The 24494-nt window shown below is 38.7% G+C and overlaps 1 protein-coding gene across 14 annotated transcripts in view; it reads right to left on the bottom strand.

Annotated features, from left to right (window-relative positions):
• Window positions 1-339: 339 nt before the first annotated feature.
• The window catches only part of ARPP21 (cAMP regulated phosphoprotein 21), a 1021360-nt gene continuing 997205 nt past the window's right edge, over window positions 340-24494 (bottom strand). For 13 of the 14 annotated variants that reach the window (XR_013830175.1, XR_013830176.1, XR_013830177.1 and 10 more), the window contains 4 exons: window positions 9701-9738; window positions 7735-7794; window positions 3200-3429; window positions 340-400 (listed from right to left, as the gene is read on the bottom strand). Coding sequence is in view for 1 of the 14 variants with exons in the window: in XM_079934192.1 (XP_079790318.1) it covers window positions 3290-3429; window positions 7735-7794; window positions 9701-9738 (238 nt within the window). In the remaining 13 variants the exon portion in view is untranslated. Of the gene's footprint in view, window positions 401-2960; window positions 3430-7734; window positions 7795-9700; window positions 9739-24494 lie in introns of those variants that run through there. The other variant, XM_079934192.1, reaches the window with a different exon arrangement.

Raw genomic sequence — 24494 nt, 5'->3', positions numbered from 1 at the left:
TTTTTCTCTCCTGAGTTTGAGAAAATGTTTCCAGATCCAAGTGTCAGAGTTCAGTAGAATAACCTAAAGCTTCTGAAATTACGAGGGAAAAAGAATATCCAGGATGCATTTGTGTAGTGACGAAAATAAACACGGAGAAGAGGAAGTGATGGAAAGATGAGGCATCTTGCACTGGCTCCAGAAATACCCCAGGGCATAGACCAGGAAGGTAACAACAACAAGGATACCCTTGCCTCCAGAAAACAAGATGCCAGGCCATGTAAAATGGTGAAAACAAAACGGAAGGCTATCTTATTTCTCCAGAGCAGTTGTTTCTCAAGCTTGGTTTGTAGAGAAGCCATCTGTGCTTGAACAAATTCTTCTTGTGAGTCTGATGCAGCTGAAGTCGAGAAGCCCTGCTCTGGACATCAAGAGAGAAGGATGGTAGTAAAACAACATGGTGTAGCCAGTGTGGAAAGAAACATATCACACACTTATTTCTCAACCCCATGTTCATGGCAGCACTATTTACAATAGCCAAGACATGGAAGCAACCTAAATGTCCATCAACAGATGAACGGATAAGACGATGTGGTACATATATACAATGGAATATTACTCAGCCATAAAAAGATTGAAATAATGCCATCTGCAGCAACATGGATGGACCTAGAGATTATCATACTAAGTGAAGTAAGTCAGAAAGAGAAAGACAAATACCATATGATATCACTTATATGTGGAATCTATAAAAACAATACAAGTGAACTTATTTACAAAACAGAAACAGACTCACACACTTCGAAAACAAACTTATGGTTCCCAAAGAGGGAAGGGGGGGGAGGGATAAATCAGGAGGTTGGGATTAACAGATACACACTAATATATATAAAATTGATAATCAACAAGGACCTACTGTATAGCACAGGGGACTCTACTCAACACTCTGTAATAACCTATATGGGAAAAGAATCTGAAAAAGAATTCAGTTATATGTATAACTGAACCACTTTGCTGTAAACCTGAAACTAACACAACATTGTAAATCAACTATACCCCAATATAAAATAAAAATTAGATTTAAAAACCCAACCAACCAAACAAAAAAACCCAACATGGTGTGGCCAGTGTGGAAAGAAATAGATATCACACACACTTCTCTCTCAACCCCATCGCCACTACCAAGAAAAAGCTGGGGTCGCAGTGCAAGCGTCATTCAAGTCCTCTTCCCAATGAGGATGTGATGAAATCAGCTGTCTCCACAGGCCTGCACTGGACCCCTGATAGGTGACCACTGCTGTGCTCAGTGCAGGGGGTTCAATAAGGGAAATACAGCCCAGATCTCAAGAGGATGTGCTTGTGCATTCTGACTTCAGTTGATATGCTTTTCCCCAAATGGAGCAAAACATGTTTCCCACCTGGAAAGAGTCTCATTATTAACTATTTGAAGCTAGAACCTATGTAATTAGAGGAGGAGAAGAATAACTTAAACGTCACAACTCCAGACTTAGCTTCTAAAAGGTCAAAAAAAGTTTGCCATTCCACTGTGAACAATAAAGTAAAAAATCAGAAACTTGTGTGGTTCTGAAGCTCCATGACAGCAAAATTGACAGCTTTGCTTCATAAAACCATCTTGGGAGATTGTAAGTTTGTTTTGACATCCTATCTTGATCCCCTTTAATTTTTTTTCTTGCCATTCCTGTACCCTGACAGGCTTTCAAATGGAGACACTTAGATGAAAAGAAAAAAAAAAAAATGTCTGAAGCACTTACAATTTCTAATCATTCTTCAAAGAACATGGCATTTTAGCATTCTTGAAGTGTTTTAAATGTTTCCAAAGAGCTTTGCTTTGGAGATGATTGGTGGTTGGTGTGTGGAGAAGGACGATTAATTTAAAAATCTTAAGAGCTCTTTGGGTGTGCTGGAATTTTTAAGTGCACCATTTAAGGTACTTCGTTTCTGCGTTTGAAGGAGATTTAAAACTCTTTAACCTGTCTTAGTTTACAGGAACTCAAGTGTACACAGTGGATTTTCTTGACTTCAGATTGCGGCAATAGTGGGATATAAGAGCAATTAATTAGAGGAAGAAATCAAGAATTCACCAATTGGTGAATAGAGATGACAGAAGGCAGTGCGAGCCCACCTGAATCTTTCCAAGAAGCAGAATATATACATAAAGTAGTGGCTGAGACTAAATGCTATTAATTTTCTGCCTATGTAGGAAAACACAAGATAATTTCTTAGGAAGCACTTGTCAACAACATAATTATGTTAAACCATTAGCATAATGAGCCGAGATTTCACAAAGAGGCTCCCCAGCGTCAGTGAGAAGCTTGGTTGGGAAAGTATTCACAGTGGAGGACTGCCCGTGTTTTACCTCTGCTTGGCGTTGTCCATTCAGCATTTCCCCTCGGGGCCCAGGACTCCCACTCACTGCACATGCAGGCTATGAATGCACCAGTATGAATGCAAACTTCAACTACCTATGTCAAAAGATCACTATTCGGGCTTCCCTGGTGGCGCAGTGGTTGAGAGTCCGCCTGCCGATGCGGGGGACACAGGTTCGTGCCCCGGTCCGGGAGGATCCCACATGCTGCGGAACGGCTGGGCCCGTGAGCCATGGCCGCTGAGCCTGCACGTCCGGAGCCTGTGCTCCGCAATGGGAGAGGCCACAACAGTGAGAGGCCCGCGTACCGCAAAAAAAATTAAAAAAGATCACTATTCACTTACAAGAAAAAAACGGGAAAAAAGAAGATGCATGCACCTAGCTACTTGGAGACTTGAAAATTTCTGAGGCTCTCTTTCCTTATCCTATTCCTTATCTTTAAGGAATAAATCATAATATTGCATTTTTAAAAATAGCTAACTTGGTTAAATAGCCGCCTTGTGCAGGTGCCTTGGTAACTGATTTTATATAAATGGTCAAATTTAAACTTACAATAGTCTACTGAGGGGAGTTACAGTATCATTCTATTACCACCCACATTTTATAGATAAGGAAATTGAAGATTAGAGAGATTAATAATTGGACCCAGGCGCACAGCTTGCAAGAGGCAGTATTGTTATTTCAATTGCACCTTCTGACTTTTTTGCTATCCCAGTGATTAATATTCACATCATTATCTTTAGTTCAGGGAAGTCAGTGAGAGCGCTGACTGCACAGCTTGGGTGGAATCAGAGGAAACTATCACAGGACATAAACCCATTCAGTACTAACTACCTGCTTTGGACAGCTTCCCGGTACTCCTGCTACTGGATGTGCTGTCACCCCTGGTCAGCACCGTGATGCCCCCAAAACTCGCCGTCTTGGTCATGGCAGGTTTGAGATTGCGGTTGGAGCTGTCAGAATCTGTGCTGCTCCAGGCTCTTTGGTGGTCAGACCACTTGAGTTCATTCTCCGAGCTGCTCTGCCGACTTCCAGATGTTCTCCCCGAGCTGTCTCTGTTGCCCCTGGAGTGTGGCCATCAGAAAGATGCACGGGACAGCATTAGATTCCGAGAGCAGAACGGACACAGAGCGGGACCTTTCTTGTAAGAACCGTCTACACAAGACCCTTCTTGTCAACCCTTTCCTTGACACCTGTCGCCTCACAAACAGTGCACAGACACCTTGTTGATGTACAGACAGACAGGTAACACATCACACAAACACTCATGCTACAAACGAAAAACCAAACCTAGAAATGTCACATGGTCCCTCTGCCAGTGAAAGGGAAACAACAAGAAAAATAGGATATAAGATATAATTGGTAACTTCTCTTGTGGAGAGGAGAGAGGAAGGTAAATTCTCCTGACCCAAATCAACAATGACTCAGTGTTTGAAAGCAATTATGATGTTAAATGATCCTAAAAGCAACTCCCACCGAAGAAGAGTTTCATGTTTCCCTTTAGCATTAAGTAATTGGACCATGGTAAAATACACAGTTTCAAAGAAGCCATTTACTAATTTAGTTGCTAACTATATTATATACATATTAAGGCTTTGGCAGACAGCACAGAGATCACAGGAATTCCTCTGTTAACCTTTGGTGAGAATTTTGCCCAGTGAGTTTAACCTTCACGGGCAGAGGAAAGAGCCCTTTAATACCTTTCACACAGAAAAATTCGTGATAATAACAACAGTGCAAACACTACACTGACACGAAACTTTCCAAGGAGATCAATGGGAATAACAAAATAGCTCCATAGATGAAATGACACATTTGTTCAAAATTCAAATAGAAAAAGATTGAACTTATTGGAAGAGATCCAATAGTCAAAAGTCATTTTTGAAGACTACAGAGTATTTCTAAGCAGTGTGCAAAACTGCATGTATTTTATAGAGAAAGTTGATGAAATTTGCATTTTCATTGGTTTCCAACTGCTTAAAGAGTGACTTGGTTACTATTTTTCAAAGGCTTTTCTGCAGTTTGGAAATAATGGATCATCAAAATATTCTAAGATTCTCATGGATTATGAATAAGCAAAGGGGACAAAAACCATGGGCAATAGATATAACCCCTCATTTCATATCACTGTGCAATGTGATAGAAATCTTGATCACAGTGGTGAATAGCAGTTTTATTAATATTCTTCTAAAGACAATCATGGGCTGTTGAGATGCCAGAAGTATACATATCTGATTGAAACACTCACCCACCAAATTGTACAGAAGGTATACAGAAAATTTTAGGTTTTGCTTCAACTTTACTTACTAAACGTTTTCTTTCATTTTGTGAAAACTTAAGAAGGTCAATGGATCCAGGAGATAATAAAGATGAAACAGCTAGTCTGTGATAAAGACTTTGTACAGTGAGGAGAGGAAATGCAACAGAAAATTCACAAAACAAAAAGTACTCAGCGCCCTGCTGTCCTCTCTTAATGTTTTCTTACAAACATTCTCTCTGCGTTCCGTACCTCGGGGATGGCTGGTTTTAGAAACAAGGACTATTTAAAAAAAAGACTAGTTTGTGAATAGTAAGTATCAGACACTCACCAAGGGCCACGTGACTTTAGTTCTTAAACATCTATGAAATTCAAACAGCCCAGAGGAGACTGGGTGGAGAAAAACCAGCCCTTCAAGGTGCTCTATTCCTGATTGTTTCCCTTTAAATCTCCAAATTTAGCTTCATTCTTTTCTCATATAATTCTGATTGATTTGACCCACCCTTGACAAAGCCTGACTAAATCATTATTTAGCAACCATGAACGTACCAAGGGTGTGACAATAATCTCCCCTGTAGATAACGCAGAATATTTATTATAGGAAAAGATTTGGAGTGGGGTCCTCAGCATACAGGATGCATCAGAAGGCAATTCCCCATATGGAGGCGATCATCACTAAAGTCCGCTTCAATTATCAACTCTGCACCTCCATGGGAGGAATTTAGACTTCCTCTAAATGCCAGAGTGGTTAAGCCTTTCTCTGCAAAGGAGGTGTCCACCACTATTCCTAAGTGCATTTTAGTGTGTTTCTAAAGCACTGGGTAGTTCCTCTAGGCTCATGTCACATCCCATAGCCAATAAGGCAACCTAAGATTTCCTTAACTTCTTCTAACTCTAATCCACTGGCTCAAATCCTCATCTCAAGTCTAGATCTGTGCATTTTATAAAAAATGGAGTTTAAGTTGTTGCTTTAGAGAGTTAGCATTAATGAGATTCAAAATAATGCATTTAATTTATGATCTCTAGATACAGATACACTGAAATCATATCTTTTACTGCTCTATCAATCATTCACCTTAACACTGGCAAGGTAAGGTCCAGAACTGAATTTCATATCTATCTGGGTGTGGAATCATAGGTATCATATCCACAAGTGCCTTCCTATACTTCCTAACAAGCCCAGTCCTAGTGTTCTTCTATTGGAAACCAGGAAGACAATGATAATGAATATCTGGCCATCAAGAGGCGTTGGCCCTCTTGTACATAACTAGAATTTGACCCCAGAGTAGTCATAAAGCACATACTCTAAGTTCTGCTTCTGTGCTGATTAACATAACTGATAACTTTTATGTCCTTCATGTTTGAACGTGACACTTTTTTTTTTTTTTTTTTTTTTTTTACCAAGTTAGGTATAACGTACATTTTGAACTGCTTTTATCAGTGTGTGGATGGCTTTGTGCTAAGTCATATTCCTGAGTTTCTGTGCTTGGTAATTTTGGTGGGTTATAGCATCCGTATTTGGGATGGTTGACTTCAGTAGATGGTAGCTCTGGCTAGGGACCAGATTTGGGGCTATGTAAAACTAAATGCCTCTAGGGGTGAAGAACCCACATTTTATCTGTACTGGTCTAAACAAGCCAGGTCATGGTGTGTGACTGCACGAGCACAGATACATTCTAGTCCTTCTCTGGGCTTTCAAGGGAAAAAATGCAAGGTTATTTTCTTAATATTCAAGTGTGAAAATAAACTGTCTAATGATACAAGAGGAAGGTATTAGATGTATAGTTCAACCTAGAAAAGTAAAGGAAGTTAAAAAAATAGATCCTGGTTTTTTTGTTTGTTTCTGCCAAAGTGTAAAAAGAAAAGAAATTGCTCTAACTTTTCTAAGGATGAGGTCATAAGTTCAAATTTACAGCAAAAAGATATGTTCTAAGCATAGAATTCATTTACTTCTGGGTATTTCCTTTTTTCTCAGTGGTCAAGAAGTTCTGTTGGTTTGTTTGTTTTGCCTTTCCTACAACAGAGATGAATCCTAATATTCATAAAAGCACTAGCATATTAAATATATATATTAGGTAAATATATGTATTAGATATTGAATATATATATACACATATACATATAAAATATATATAGCACTGTGTATCCATTGCCCTATAATGGATGGTAGAGACACATTTAATAAAGTAATGAGATAAAAAAAATTTTTAATTAAAAAAATAAAGTGGGCTTCCCTGGTGGCGCAGTGGTTGAGAGTCCGCCTGCCGATGCAGGGGACACGGGTTCGTGCCCCGGTCCAGGAAGATCCCACATGCCGCGGAGCGGCTGGGCCCGTGAGCCATGGCCGCTGAGCCTGCGCGTCTGGAGCCTGTTGCTCCGCAACGGGAGAGGCCACAACAGTGAGAGGCCCGCGTACCGCAAAATAAATAAATAAATAAATAAAAAATAAAAATAAAGTAATGAGAGAGCGGGTATAGTACCTCTGCTTTCATGGCACTCTCTAGCCTAGTATAAAACTTTATACATATTATATATATATATATATATATATATATATATATATATATAAAATCTATTCTCCTTATCCCACACAGATCTTGATTTAAGCAGTTCATTATAATTGGAAACAATCCCATATCTTTCTTTAGAAATAAAATCTGTGCTTTAAAAAATATTGTTTGAAATATTATGATGGATAGTAGTGGCTAAAAATCAACTACTCAAATAGAGTTTTCATTGATTTGTTTTCCAGTGTTGGGAACGTATACACAATTGCAAGCTATAAGAGAAATTTTAACTCAGTGTAATTTACCAAAGTTGATTTGGGAATGTGAAATCAGTGTGCTGTCAAAGTTAGTCCTGGAGGAAAAAAACCCAGAAAATCCGAGGAAGAACCCTAAAGGACTGTAGACAAAGCACTTGGTTTCCCAGTCCTGTATCTCACAGGACCCCGTATGGCTTCAACACTAGCTCAGTAATAACCTTTACAAAGAGATAACCAAACATATTTTATTTCATGAACAGAGATATTTTACACTAATACACTTATATTTAACATTGATTCCACCACATCATCTGAAAACACAGTTTTAAAAAAGTAAACCATACCAACCGAAAGAGCTGTCTTTTCTTATAGGTCTCACTGCATATGTTACTGTCTTCCAAGAGCCTACTGGAAATGAAAAACATGATTTTTATGATATAAAATCTAAGGGTACTAAATGCCCTATGTTAAATGGATGTGTACTCAACTATGGCACACCTGTCTTGCAAATCAACTCTATATGCTATGGTTTATTTTCAAGATGTAGAATTTTGCCCTAATAAATTAATGGCAGCCTGATTTTTCCCTACCCTAGGATAAAGTACCGATGCTAGACAGGAAGAAGGGAAGAAGAAACAGATGGAATGGAAGAGGAGGGGAGAATCAAAGAAATGGATGTTGATATAATAGACATTTAATTAATTAAATATATCGGTTGCGATTTTTTTCTTTGGGTAATATTAGTTATTCTTTATATTTTGGGCATAGTGAAATGTGCCTTCCAAAGGCAGGTATCAAAGAAATGTATTTATTTTTGTAGGGATCTATTCAGAATTTTGCTTTTGGGGACCATCAATACTTCTTCACATATGCAATGCATATTTGTGACAAATTATTGTATTGATGAATATAATCCAATTTGAATATTAGGGACACAAGTGCACTAGCAGTCTTTTCATACAAAACACAAGTATATGACGAAGATTAGGGAGTAAGTAGGGAAAATAATTGGCTGGAAGACTAGGGAATGACATGTCCTACTAAACTGAATTCTAAATGCTCACTTCGTTCTTTGGGTAAGGATATAGAATTCTGGATTGCTTCAACATCCAAATGTTGCATCCAACATCCAAATTCAATTTTGGATATAGAATTTTGGATTGCTTTAACATCCCTACGATGGTAAAGCTCACGGATTCTTAATTTACTGTAAAAAAGGAATACTTGTTGAAAACTGTATGGGTTTTTGAGGATGCTTTTGGATGCCTTGTAAAGACCTGTTCACTACTTTCATCCCTTCTTCTACAAGAGGTTATTCAGTTGAGGGTAGTTACTTGACGTTTTCTAACTGCTACTATGAATGAGGGCATTTTTTAAACCAATCCTCTTGAATGCCAGGTTTAACTTTTCTCTAAGTACTGGAATTTAATCAAATAGCCTCCATTTTAATCGATTTTATAGGGATACCCATTAAGCCAACACCTGAAATGAAATTAACCACCACTCTTTTAATGGCTACCATATTTCCAATCCAAGTTGCCCACTGTGATGCATTTTAATGTGATCAGTACAGCTAATGAGGAATTCCTTAATTCCCCTTGAAAACGTGCAATTAAATCAATGGAGCATTTTAATATCTATATCAGTTTAGAACTATTTTTAAAAGGTACATGCTAAATTTGAGAACTTCTGCTCTTATACTCAAGACTTTGTATAAATGTTTTAACACATTCATGTCATAACCACCACCTTCTCTACTAATACCCCGCCAGGTACACTGATAAATCTAGATCGGTTAGGTAAGTTTTCCAAGTTCAGCCTTTTATGAAGACAGATTATTTAGAATGAGAAACATAAAACAATACTATTCAAATTATCATCTGTGTAGCTACATAGAACGATAGGGCACAGGAAGAGGTCAATAACACCAAATACACAAGTACTTTTAGCAGCCTATTCAATAAGCCAATGAAACTGCAAGTTCTTGTCTCAACATTTATACTTTTTAATGCCTGGGGAAGGTAACAGGATTATACCTTTGGAAGGACCAGAAGTTGAGACTTTAAATAAGGAAATTGTTGAAACTTATGTTTGGAAGTAATGGAGGGAATTTCCCCCCAACGTTAAATAGCTTTTAGACATGCTAAATAACATATATGTGTGCATATATACGTGTGTACACATAGATATATGTATTTATTTATACATATATTCAAGCACACACTTATATATGGCATATGTATATCTATGAAAAACAAGACACATTGACAGACTTTGTTCCTCTAAAGACATGAAAAAGCAAATTTCATTTTACCTGTTTTCCACAAAAAGGCTTTCCTGGGAGCAAACTGACTGAAAAACAAAAAAAAGCATTGTATCAGATGTTCTGGATATGCTGAGGGAGCCCAAATCCTTGCCTGCTTTTCAAACTACTTTTCCCCTCCAAGAGGAAAAGAATTAAGAAAAATATGTACCATTTTCAGAAAAAATGGAAATAAAAAAAAGGAAAAAAAAACGGTTAGAGTTAGAAGTGTAAACCATTCTCATGCAGCTCTTTTCCGTCACGGTGTCTCCAGGTTTCACATAGATTTAGCCCGTGTAGCGCCAAGGTCAGAAGAGAGATGTTGTGAATGAAGCTGCTGGAGAAACCTGTGAGCATCAGGTCCTGAGCTAGTGGTTTCCTCTAGGGCTGCCGAGATGCAGCCGCCATCAGGAGCCAAAAGGACAAGTTCAGATCACGGCAGAGCGTGCAAACTTGGCACGATCCACCTGAGGATGGGAGAGCTGTAAAGCCACAATCCTGAAATTATGACCTGGCAACAATAAACTCTCACAACGTAAACAGATGACCTGCAAGACTCTCAAACCAAAGAGATGCTATCAAACAATCTTGGCGGGGAGTTGGCGGGGGCAGCGGGGTGCTCAGAAAACAAGTGAGAACGAAATGAAGTTAATTGGGAAAGAATATCAAGCTCCATCTAATATATCTTAGTTTTTCACACAAAAAACCCAGTGACTTTCTTCTTAGCTTGCATTCTCTAGCACACATTTCTCTGCTATCTTGGGTTTAATATACAACTTAGGGAAGATAAAATTCCATTATCATATGTGCTTGGGAAAGGTAGATCAAATTAAGTTTTAACAAACAGAGAAAGAGAAGTCTAAACAAAATATGGTGCAACAGTCCTAAAATACGACTGTGTTTAGGAACTAATATAAAACCATGTCCAAAGTACTAAGTTTGTAAATGTAAATTTACAAATGTAAAATTATACGTGTGGATTTTCTAAATGATGAATAAGTCACCTGGCTAAAGGGATAAATAGAGACTTAACAGGTCGATTTTAAGATAAAATAAAACTAAAGAAATAATAATGACCTTTCAATATTGAATTTTTGAATTAAAAATGCTGCTAATGTAACCACCGCTCAGAGATGCCAGCAGGATATTGGTTTCTTTCTACATTTTACTGGAGAAATCATTTCCTTCCACTAAGCCAAAGGGCTAGATTGGGCATAAATGTTTTTCTCAGTGGTCTGAGCATTTTAATGGGGGCATCTCTAGAACGATTTCTGTTTTAACCTCTGTGCATTTAACATGCATCCCGAAGATCAAGTGTGCAAAAATTTTATTAAACAAAAGGCAAAAACAGCCAACTAAGAAAAAAGCTTTTCAGAAAAATATCTTTTTTAAAAAATTTGACATTTAATTCTATAAAAGGAAACAAATACAGATGATGTGCCCTTGACATTATTCCTATGAGGATCTCTTTAAAGTAAGCTAAATATCCCATTGTCTTTATTTCCTTTAGTTTGGTTTCCCTACCGGTTTGAGTCAACTTTGAGCCAAGTCCTGGTATGTGACAAAAGTGAGATTGTGTCAGATATCCATGATGAATTTAATACTTTGTTATTTCTCATCTGTTGAGGTTGAAGAGAGGTCAATTACATTTAGGATGTTCTGGCTGGTACTGAATAACTGAGACTCAATTACTTCTTTGAAGGAGTTGATCAAAGACATGCTGACCTCTTCAGACTCATTAATCTAATAGCATTTGGGGGAAAGTGAAGCAGCCCAAAACTCTTTGAATTAAAAAATAAGTCACTTGCAAGTCAAAGATGATGTTCCCCATAACCAATCTCCAGAGCATCTGCCTGATTATTGTGGAAAGGTCCTAAAAAATCATCTCATCATCCATCTACCACATTTTCATAAATAAGACAAGAGACAGTTATGGGCTACGATTCAGTAACTGATGAAAATGTGTGTGTGTGTGTGTGTGTGTGTGTGTGTGTGTGTGTGTGTATAAAGTAGCATTAATAACTTACAAATTTTAATAGCAGAGAAAGATAAAATTGTCACCGTAATTAAGCCCAGGATTCAGAGCTGGCAGGTATATGCATCCTCAGATGTAAACAAAGGTCTTTTTTTTTTTAAAGGAGGAAAACGTTTTTGCCGATGGCTTACAGAATTCTCTTCCACGTGCCGCCCCCAAGCCAGGTGGTGCCTCACACCCTCATCATCAGCTCTCCCTGAAGAATCCCAGCACATGCAAAGGAGACCAAAGATGAGGTCCTCCCCGAATCCCTATTTATACATAAATACCCTTCAGAAATCACCCTACAGGCAAAACAGGTCTCTCTCAAATATATTGCTTTATCAACTTAACCTTCCTAAAAGGAACAACATTGCATAGGATTAATCATAAAACAAGTTGAAATTCTTGCCAAAGGAAACAAGAGCTATATTTCGAGTATTTCTGACAACAAAAGTACATTTATTTATTATTTGAGAACTAAATTGTTGTGTGCTCTAAATAACATTTTAGTTCCCAAATAATAGATAAATTGGTCTTATTTCAAGATACCAAAATTCTCAAACTATATTTGAAAAACTTTTTCTAGAAAACCCTGAAGTAATCTGCATATACTGATTGTGCACCTATGTACAAAAGCACACACACACACACACACACACACATCCTTAGAAACCAAGATACATTTGTAAAATATTCAAGAACGCTTCTAATTTTAAAACAAATCTGGATTTTGCTAAAGTGTAAATACCAGAAAGTATTTTTCTATAAATCTCTATTGTAACTTCAAGTAGAAAAAAAAATCCTACTTAAGTATATCGATATTTGAACCTGTTTGAACTACTCCACACTTAATAATTGGCAAAGGAAGCTGGTTATATAACCTCTGTTTTTAAATTATGAAGATGCTAAATTAAAGACCAGCTAAAAAAAAGATTAGATGCCTGTAACTTAATTTCCTTATGCTGGATTCTTTGCATTTGTTTTACAATTGAGTTAAGATACTTTAATTATTATCTTGTGAACCTCGACAATTTGGGCAGCAGTAATGATCATTTGGGAATCTGGAATTGCATAGGTGAAGGTTCCCTAAAGGGTCCTGTCTTTATGTTACTATGTATATTCGAGAAAGTTCATATTGCTGTTATGTCCTTGAGTTTGTGTTATCCTGTTAGTACAGGGTGGCGCCCAGTGACCCCTGCCTTGTGTAGCACCTCCCACATGCACCAGGGCTGGTCTGCGTGCCAACAGAATACAGCAGAAGGGAAGGTAGGTCACTTCCAGGATCAGGTTATAAATGACTGTGGCTTCCAATTGGGATTCTTTCTTTCCCTCTCAGATCACTTGCTCTGGGGGAAGCTAGTTGCCATTCTGAGGATACCTGTCAAGTCTATGGAGAAGCCCACATCACTATGTGGGAAGTGAGATCTCCAGCTTACAGCCAGCAAAGAACTAAGGCCTGGAGATACTCGAGTGAATTTGGAAGCAGATAACCACTTCACTAAGCCTTCAGATGAGTACAGCCCCAGCTGACAGCTTGACTGTAACCTCATGAAAAGCCTTGAGTCAGAATCACTCAGCTAAGCCACTCCCAGATTCCTGACCCATGGAAACTGTGAGAGAAGCAGATTTTTGTTTGTTTGTTTTTTAAGCTGCTAAATTTGGGAATATTAATAGCTAAAACAGAGAATACCAGTAGTATGACTGCATTGTCTCTACAAGAGCTATCAGACTAGGGAGAAAGACATTTTGTTTTCCGTCTAGGAAAGTGGCTCTTAGTGGCTCATTTAAGCATCATGAAAACTTATAAGAATATGATAAACACTAGAGATCTTATCCTTAGAAAAATGCACATATGCTCATGAACATAATATTTTGCAGGTAATATCGGGGATTTTATTTGATCTCTGAAGCCCTTTATGAGTACACTCTGGGTACAGCATGCTGATTAAAAAACTACTGCCCTAGGAGATCAAGTGAAAAGCAGTGTCAGAAACAGGCAGTTTCCCATCTGAATCAGTAAAGCCAGAAGTGCTGGCCACCAGGTGTGACAGCCTATCAAAGGAGCTCATGCCTCCACTCCCATAGGGAGAAGCAGCCACAGCATTGTAGAGAAGGCTGCTGAATGATTTCATGGAATAAAAAGGCTATGACAATAGCTTTGCATTTAAGCTTTCTCACATTTAAGTCTCCTTTTACTTGTTAAAAAAAGTTAATACAGCATGTGGCCATAGAGGCTTTAAACAGGAACCCTTGCCTCCAATCTTTAGCCTGGAACACAGGTCGCTTACGAATAATCTCCTTAAGATGGATGTGAGGAAATGCAATGTGTAAAGGGAGTCACGCTGACCCCTTCTCCCTTTGACGACCTCCCTATGGACACGAGGATACACAAATGAAGTACAGCAGGGCAAGTGTCACCCCCATCACAGGCATGCATCAGTGACGTTACTTACTGTCACCTGGCTCTTGAGTGTCTGGCAATGTGGCACAGCTTTGGCAAGAAAAAAAAAGAATAATGTTGTTTGTATATTATGTGGGTGATAAGTATTTGTTTATCAATGTAACAACTCATTCATAAACTATATGACTTGCCAGAACCAGACTAAGAGGGAAAAGGTGTGTGTGTGTGTGTGTGTGTGTGTGTGTGTAAGAGAGAGAGAGAAAGAGAGAGAGAAATAGAAAATAAACTAGCCTTCAGAAATATTTCTCTTCTTGAAGGTCATCAGACAGGAACATTCTACCTCCAGTCCACAGTTGGCATCATTATAGTATCATGACTAGAAAAGATCCTCTCATTACTGCATTCTTATATCCAGCAAACATAAGGAAAGGTCTACCATGTGTCTTGCTGTCCTATGCACCCTCAATAATTCTGACCATAATAAAAGAATTTTCTAGAATCTTCTAGAATTGTACCTGGACATCAGCCAACTATGGCTACCTCCATCTCCTTCTCTCACACTCCTCTAATTCCCAAGCTCTGGGCCAGATTATTCAACTGAAAATTGTGTTTTAAGAAAGGCAGAGAGGATCTAGAGATCAGGGAGACTGGCTTGGGCTTAACACCTCTAGGGAGAACAGTCCCCCTCCATGCTAGGCTGGCTTTGTAAGACATCCAGGAGCAAATCACACAGGAGGTCAGACGCTCCACCTGACTTAGTAACGCCAGAGGTGTTGGCAGCAGAGAGTCTACACAAAGGTGCTCACGGCTGTACCTCTGCAGAGAGAAGAGGCCACAGTGTTTTAGGAGGGTGCCAGATGAGTTCATGGAAGGGAAAACCTATGACAATAGCTTGTCCTTTTCATTTCATTGCATTTAAATCCAGTTTTTTTAAACCTTTTAATTTGTATTTAATTTAATTGCATTTAATTTTGGCCACACTGAGGAAAAAGATAAAAAAAAAACCAACCACATCTTCTTTGGGATTTGAACAATAAAAATTGTTTTCTGACTATATCCTTGAAAATTGTTCACAGAACTATTCGATCTGAAAATGGAGTGGGGGGGGATGAATATCACTATTTAACTTTGATATAATAAAATGTCCATACTTGCTAAGATGGCAGAAAATTCTGTGTGTGTGTGTGTGTGTGTGTGTGTGTGTGTGTGTGTGTAAGATCAACGACTCTTCTTTCTTTTCCTGTAATTCTTTCCTGTGTACAATGTTGGTCTTAAAAAGACAACCGTGTGGTATCTGCTGGCTAATGTGAACGTGAAGGGATTTCTGCAAATCTGGCAACCTCTCTCTGTACTTACGGTCTATTTCATTGACCAAAATGGTATCTCTATTTCCCCACAGGTCATACCCTAGAGAACACATGCAAACCCTCGGCCCCTCCTCCATCACTTCCCTGAAGCAGGTCCTCTTCCAGAAACACCTCTAGTTTGCTGCCCTTCGGTTTGTTCCCTGCCTCCAGCTTCCCTCGTCCCTGCCAGCTCCCTGTCTGGGGAATGAGGCTGCCTTGCTGCTGACGGAAGGACCGCACTCAAGAGGCAATGAAAACAACTACTCACATCGTGTGCAAATATTCTCTCCCTCACTCTCTGATATTCCTCTTCTCTCTCTTCAATTGATTTACTTCGTCTGTCATCTCTAAATGGATGCATTCTGTTTTGCTGAACAGAAAAAAGAAATCAGGAGGGTTATCCAAGTTGAGCTGTTGGAAATCTTCAGTTAAGAAAAACTGTCAGCTGAGAATAATAAATGTTCACTTAAGCAAATGGGGCGTGAAAAGCCTTACTCCCTCTGGTCCCTAAGGAAGCCGTGGTGGGGTACATGTGTGGTGTGTGTGCCATGCAACGGCAGGGGATGCTTGTTACTCCTGCTTGCTCCCTTGCCGGATGCAAGTAGCATGGGAGTTTCTGGAGTGTAAGCTCCTGAATGTGCCTCAGGTATTCAGTCAGTTGGCTACGTGATGGGTCATGAGTCATGGGCTCTGTCTCCTTAGCAAACCTGTGTGATTTTGACTCCCCAAAAGGAGGCAGAATGGTGGTGAGAAAAGAGGAAGTGGCTAGTTCAAGATGGCTAAGAGAAGAAATGGCTTTGAAAACGTGGGGACCGGAGAAACAGAGCAAGGCGGTAAAGAAGGGAACAGGCAGAATGGAAGACGGGGATGCTACTTCTCTGCATCCTAACTTGTATTTTTATTCTCTCAATGACTTATTCTGTGAATTGCGTCTGGGATAAAAAGAGGAACTAAATTCAAAAAGCTTGTCTGCTGATTAAGGTCGATGTCAAGAAATCTAACAATTCAAAGAACCCAGCATGAGGACTGCTGTTCTTCCCGCTGAGCCACTTCCTGTGTCTCTACCGCCCTCCCATCTTATTCCTGCCGTTCCTCCCCAAACGCCCTGCACTAACCACGTCCATCCATCCATCCAACAAACACCCACTAAGTACAGGACACGGGCACATGTTCCAGAGTCAACTCGAGCCATGGTGTGGTTTGACGGTGGTGGCAGGAAACGAGATACAAATGACGAACGGGTTTTTTTTTTTTAAAAAAAGTGCGTCAGAGATGCACACACAGGCTCACGGTGACTCACTGTGGGTAATTAAAATAATAACTTGAGTGAGACGCAGATTGTCTTACCTTTCAGCATTCTAAAGCAAAGTCATTGCCAAAAAAAAAATCTATTTGATTGTCAGAGACATAAAGGGTAACTGTAATGACATTTACATGACCTTCTACTGTTCCTCTTATCATTAAAATTTTGTTTTCTTTTGCCATTTACTTAGTTTTCTTCTTAATCACCCTGGAACCCACCCCCTCCATCCATAGACAAGTCTCTCTAGCCTTGTTGAGGTCCCATGAGTAAGGCTACTCTAGAACAATGTAATGTTTTGTCACAAGCAAAAAACACGTAAGGAGGAAGTTCTGCTCCAGTTCGTGCAAAACAAGCAGACAACTGACATGGACGATAAAACACGGGAAGGGGAAGGGGTGGGGGACTAAAACCTGAACTCAATTCTTTGTTGTGAAGACTTATTTTAGGAGAGTTTGCAAAATCCACCTGGCCTCACCATAACAAGGTTTGTTGTTAACAGCTACATCAGTTGATCAGCGGTCCGTATTGACAATCCAGCTCAATGTGTGCACAACGGAAGGATAAAGCTGTAGGGAGGGGAACGACTGCCAGAGTTACACAGACACCTGGAAATGCAACTGACAAAGCTCTTCCCATCAGCTCGGAGCCTGCGGCATCCCAACCCCCCAAGACATGCAGCAGAGCCGGCGTCAAGCACCACCCATGCAGCCCAACACAGAGCCATCGCTGAAGCAACCAGGATGTGGTGTTTTGCTACCCACTGAATGCCAAAGAGGGAGGCGGGGGGGAGGGGGGCAGGAGGCTGGGGGGGGGGACAGTCGTCTCAGAGGCAGGGGAGATTTGGGAGGGGGAGCGGGGACAACAGAATGACAAGAACATCAGGCAGCCCACCTTCAAAAACAACAACGTCAGCCACTCTCAAACTTGAGAACCAACCTGAGTGTCTTCTTTATCAATACTAGAGTTATCTCGCTTCAAGATAAACCGCTTCTGGGATTCTTCACCTTTTTCATCTTTTAAATGTTCACAAAACCTTTGCTCTGGTCTGCCAGCAAAGTAAAACATATCAATAAAAAAAGTTTTTCCCCCTGTTTAAAGTTATTTCTTAGTGTTCCCTCCCACCCCGCACAGTGGCATTCAACTTTTAAAAAAAGTGTACACGTGGTTTTGATACTAGAATTGCTGGCAATATACAGGTAGGTAATAATACGTCACTTCACAGGTGTTGTTTGAATACCTTTGGTTGTTTGGAATTCGGAGTCTTGTTTGCTGCATGCTGTTCACCATGGCTGAAGTTAAAAAAAAATTTTAAAGGCCTGAAAATATATAGTGTATAGATGTTTTCTATAGTTATTTTGACCTCCATCACTCCTGAATTCAATCAAGTCCCTGCCCATATTCTCAAGCAACTATACATGCTTAGAATTTGGGATTACCACATTAATTCACAAATGTCTGGGAACTAGAAGAACACTTTCTTTTATATCTTCCTATTATATCTTCCCTTTCAAGAGCCTTCTGAATCTGTAGTGAGAGAGAACCATCTACGAATTATTTCCATCTTTCTTTAATGACAAATGCTCTGGAATCTGGCTCCAGTAGACTCTGACATCCTTGACCATGTCTTATAAATCAGTTCAGTAATAGGGGAAACTGGAGATATTTAGTTTAAACAACTTAATGTCTGATTAGCATGGGGAAAATGCTCCAAGCAGTTATACACTATTGATTAGTCAATTGATTTTTTTTAAGGTCCCCTTAATCATTTTGTATTATTACAGGAAAGGGCTCCACTTCCCTGTTAATTTCCCACAGGCATCACTGCACACCAAAGAACTCAATGAATGACTTGGGCTTGAGTTCATCCCAGAGGAAGTGCTAAAATGTTCATTCCCCAGTTTAGGAGCAGTTGTAATTTACGGCTGTCATTAAAGTGTCTCTCATGTCTGATGTATTACTCTGTAAGTCCCCTGGGTTCAGTAATGTATCCAGTCATTGGGAAGCCATGTCACAGCATCTATTGTTTAATATGACCAGCAATTAAGGTGACCAGTAATTAAGGGAATCTCATCATTAGCTCCAAAATAAGCAAACAGCACCTTGAAAACAAAGGAGCAGTTTAACTGTATAATTCAAATCTTGATGAGAAGCATTGTTTCCTTAAACGCACATACATAAAGTATAATAATAACTGGGGAGCAGACAAAACCAGAAAACTGAAATAATACCAGTTATAGCTTCTAGAATTGTATATAATTTCTGCAAAGTGATATCATTATCTTACTCAATCCTTGCAAAAAAACTTTGATGTAGGAAAAGCAAATATTTTTTGCCTCTTTTACAGATAAAGAAACCATCCCTCGCTAAATCTTTTGACTCCAGTTTATAGATTCACCCACTAAGCCACAGGCATCAAACAGCCTATTCACATCCTTGCAGAGAAGTGATTCAGTCTCTCTCTGCTTCTGTTGTACTCAGTGGGCGGGAGGGCCTCACACCTCAGGATAAAGAACAAAAAATCTGCATCATATCATCTTCAATATCAATGTAAACGTTTTCCACCAAAATTAAGATGTAATAAAATATAGCAATTTGGAAGTGCGAATGTGACATTTTAACATCAGAACAGAGTAAATTTGCACTTTATAATGAAGAGGTCATTCACAGTAGAGAAATTAAATATATTTTGGTGGAGCACAGTCACAGGTCACTTCAATTACTTATTACGCTATGAAGTCCGACAATACTAGTGTGAATAGCTACAGGTCGCTGTAAACGAGAAAAATTCTCCAGGAGCTTTTCTTTTTTCTTTCTTTCTTTTTTTAGGAGCTTTTTTAAAGCTTCCCAACATTTTCAACCACTTAGGTGTTGTTATATTGTTTTCTTTCCTTTCTTCTTAATTGACGTATAGTAAATGTACAATATTATATGAGTTACAGGTGTACAATACAGTGATATCCAATTTTTTTTTTAAAAAAGCTTTTTTAAAGCTTCCCAACATTTTCAAACACTTAGATGTTGTTGTATTGTTTCTTATGTAGCATGTAAAATTAGGATATTAACTTAAGTACAAACGCTGATAGTATCAATACTAATTAAGCCTCTTCTAATAGCCCCAAGCTCTGTAAACCGGATAAACTCTAGTCAATGAAATGATTTGCTGACTGCTAAATATACAGATATATTTCTTTTATTTGTTGCTAATCATCTATAAACGTTCATTTAGAAATGAAATGGTCTAAGAATGTGAACTTTTGGATTCATGAGCATAAGGTGAATTTGCTTCAGACTAAATTCTTCTTGAGGCAGAAAATCATTTAGAGTGAGATTTCAGCGTAGTAACCAGAGATAGAATGCAAGTTCCATGTGGGTAGGGACCTTGCTTTTTAAAAACTGAATCCTTAGTGCCTAGACCCGTGCCTGGCATACGGGAGGCATTTGGTTGGATGAATAAATGACTCAATGTATGAATGAATGAAAATTTAGCACAGCTATATACAAATCACAGTAATTCAGGGACAGATCAAAGAATCACTGAGTAAGATATACAGTCACTAATGTTTATAAGACAGAACAGGAGAGAGTTTGGTTAGTAGGAGCATAAATTCAAATTTAGAGGGACTTCCCTGGTGGTCCAGTGGTAAAGAATCCGCCTTACGATGCAGGGGACGCGGGTTTGATCCCTGGTCTGGGAACTAAGATCCAACATGCCGTGGGGCAACTAAACCCACGCACCACAACTACTGAGCTCCCGCGGCTCAACTAGAGCCCACGTGCTGCAAACTACAGAGCCCGCATGCTCTGGAACCCGCGTGCCACAACTACAGAGTCCACGTACCCTGGAGCCTGCCCGCCACAACTAGAGAGAGAAAACCCGCCTGCCACAACTAGGGAGAGGCCCTCATGCCGCAATGAAAGATCCCGCATGCCTCAATGCAGATCCCGCGTGCCACAACTAAGACCCGATGCAGCCAAAAATAAATAAATTATAAATCTTAAAAAAAAAATTTAGACCACTAGGAACATCTTTAAAAATCAGATTTATGTTTGGCTTCAAGTCAATTGTGTTATTAAAGAAAAGCTTTTCACATTTGAGGATATCTTGGGAAAAGAGGTGGACATGGGAATTTTAGCTTTTCTAGTTTGGGAACTTCTCAGTTAAAATGTCATTATAGTTACGAGAGAGCTATTCAACCATTATTTTTGAAATGTCATCTGCGTTTCTTCATAGTGCTGATTTTCTTTTTTTCATAGCAGGAAAAATACATCCATCACATAAGCAAGAGTAGTGAAAGGAACTTGTTTGAATCAATAATGGAAATATTATTTAGAACAACAATATTTGTTACTCTGATATAAATTATGCAAACTGCATCTTGCACGACTGCTTTTCAAGTATTTTGTTTAAATTTGTTTTCAAACATTAGAAACTAAAAGTCCAAATTACTAATTCCTTCTTGATTTTCCAAAAATATTTTGAAAGGTTAGAAAGTAACCATTTGAAGTTTGCATAAAAGGAATAAAATAAACCTAATAAGATTTTTCCAGGTTGATTTTATAGAGAATTACCTAGAGGTAAGGAGTAATTTTAGGTTTAAACTCATGCAGGCTATAGTTTATTACTGAAGTATTATATGTGATTACACTAAAAATTACTGGTAATGCACCATTATATTAGCGCTTTTAAAAATCCTTTTTTACCACTAATTTAACATTATAGCAATATTATTTCTTAGCCATAAAATGAATGGAACTAAAGTAATATATCATGGACCTTTATTTAAAATGGTAATGAATTATTTTTAATGTATCAAGATGTAACTCTAAGAAAAACTCCTCAAGGCTTCAAAAGGTCAAGGTATTTATTAAATTAATGATAACTAGAGTTTACTATGTATCTCATGGCCATGCATTATACATGCCTACATTTTTTTTTCCTGGAACATTTCAGTCCATGAGTTATTATTTTTAGCTGTCTCTTTATCATTATCAAAAAGCAGAGAAAACAAATTTAAGGTTTCTTCTTTTTTTTCAAAATTTATTTATTTTATTTTATTTATTTATTTTTGGCTGTGTTGGGTCCTCATTGCTGTGTGCGGGCTTTCTCTAGTTGTGGCAAGCGGAGGCTACTCTTCCTTGTGGTGCATGGGTTCCTCATTGTGGTGGCTTCTCTTGTTGCAGAGCACAGGCTCTAGGCGTGCGGGCTTCAGTAGTTGTGGCACGTGGGCTCAGTGGTTGTGGCTCATGGGCTCTAGAGCACAGGCTCAGTAGTTGTGGTGCACGGGCTCAGTAGTTGTGGCTCACAGGCTCTAGAGTGCAGGCTCAGTAGTTGTGGTGCACGGGCTTAGTTGCTCCGTGGAGTGTGGTATCTTCCCGGACCAGGGATCGAACCTGTGTTCCCTGCATTGGCAGGCGGGTTATTAACCACTGCGCCACCAGGGAAGTTCCTAATGTTTCTTCTTGATTAAAAAAAAAATAGTTTCCTCTTCTTAAGTTTTTTAAAAAAGTGTTTTCCCACAATTCATAGCAGGGTCTACTGTGACACTCATTGATCATGTGTGGTGAGCAGTACTGGCATTTCCATTCTGTCTTGGCATCCCCAGTCAAACTTTTCCAAAGTTAGAACTAACTCTTCATTGTTCCTTATTAGACAGAGCTCATGAATTGACAGGCAGTATGGCTGAATGAAATACTGTGTAAGACCATCAAACTCTATCTTCTCGTCAATTGATTCCAATTTTAGTTAGATTTCTTTCACCTGAACCTTAAAAAAAGCTGAGGATGCTTTATTATTTTTTAAAAATCTTTTTGATCTACAAGTATTTTCAGTGGTTTACTCTCACTGCCATTTGGTTTCCATTTCTTGAAACCAAATGTATTACTTCTCATCCAAATAGTTCAGTTTAATCCCTCCCCTCACATACGCACAAATGAAGAATTCAATTCTGCTAAATGCGGAGGAGCACAAAGGGACATCTTTGAATTTCATACTGAATAATGGAAAGATGGTCATCAATATGCATGAAAGGTTGCTGTGCACAGCAGGGTGAAATATTTTGACGTCAAAGACATTCATCAAAAATATTTTAATAGTCAAACATATTACAGAAGTCTGAGTGGCCCTGTTCCCTTAACACGTGGAAATATTCAATTACGATACTGACAACTGATATCTCTTATTTAAAAAAGAAAGTCCTATGTTCTTTACATATTTCATGATTTCCACTTCCACCTTGTCATTTTATACCATTTTATTCTCTTTTAAATGAGACTACGCCTTAAAAATTCAGCATTCTAGCATTTAAGTTTGGAAACCAAACATCTTCAACCAACAGACTACAACTTCTCTTTCTACTCTATGCCCCAATTCCACCTTTCCTGAAGTCATGGTGACACACTCACGGCCTCTCCACTAGCAGAAATCTTTTTTTTTTGGTCATTTGTATATGTTCTCTGTTGAAATTTCAGTTCATTCTATTGACCATTTTTATTTTTTGAATTTTATTTATTTTTTATACAGCAGGTTCTTATTAGTTATCTATTTCATACATATTAGTGTGTATATGTCAATCCCAATCTCCCAATTCATCCCACCACCACCACCTTCCCCCACCACTTTCCCCCCTTGGTGTCCATACATTTGTTCTCTAGAAATCTTAAGATTAATAAGACACAGGAAATACACCAAGAAGATTCATTGTACACAACCGGGCTCTGGCCTTCAAGTATGCCCTACAACTTCCCCCAGGGAGAGTGCTAATGTGACTGCTCCTACTAAAGGTGGATCTGGAAGCAACAAAGGGAGTCTGCAGAAACTGGGCCTAATTCTGCTCCTTACAGGAGGCCAAGGTGCTAATGGAAGGAACCAAATCACTGTAATCTGGCTCCCTCCAAACTACTCTACATACAGGAAAAGACTATATGTAGTATTTATATGTATAGTGAACCTCCCTCTAAACTCTCCCGAACTGTATAATACAGATAATGTCTTTACACATCTATACACACAGGCTTGCACTCACACAACCATGTAAACCTCAGTCTTAGCTGAGTGGCAGTAGCCGTGGATTTCAGTCTTGATCTTCTGTGAAATGACCAGGTAAGATCAAGACACGAACCTCGGTTTTCTCTTCTGTAAAACAGTCTAGCTTTATCTACCTAGAATGTTGTGAGCTAGACAGATAGATAGATAGATATACAGATATTTGGAAAGTATTATTACTGCATGGGAAAGCTCTTTTTAAAAAAAGTTATGTTAAGGATATTAACATTATAGAAGGTACGTGCATGTTTCATTTCCAAAATTAAACGGTAACTTATATGTTCAACACTCCAAGACCCATAAATAATTTCAAGTTGTGAAAGGAACACAGCACACTTATTTTCTCTCCTCACAATGTATGTCTGTCTATCTACAGACACATGTTCTCTGAGGTATTTGAGAATAATAATATGAGAAAATATATTTTGAGAGACATGATGCAGAGTTTGACCAATGTTAATAAATAAATGTCTTAACTTTGAGCTGGACTACTGTTTAAAGAACTAGGTTGTCTGTTCAGTAAATAAAATCCCACGGTTTTCCTGAGAGTAATGTGATTCTTAGTTAGGTTTCTGACCTTTGGCTTAAGGTCAGATGATTTTTCAATGCTATTCCTATAAAAAGCGCAGAGTAAATTTGTCCTGTTTAGAAATGACAGGATGCCAAACAACCGCTCACAGATTTCCAAGAGGCACTT

Source organism: Stenella coeruleoalba, assembly GCF_951394435.1.
Source record: "Stenella coeruleoalba genome assembly, chromosome: 10".
In the NCBI taxonomy this organism is placed as follows: domain Eukaryota; kingdom Metazoa; phylum Chordata; class Mammalia; order Artiodactyla; family Delphinidae; genus Stenella; species Stenella coeruleoalba.
This window is presented reverse-complemented; position numbering and strand designations above follow the sequence as displayed.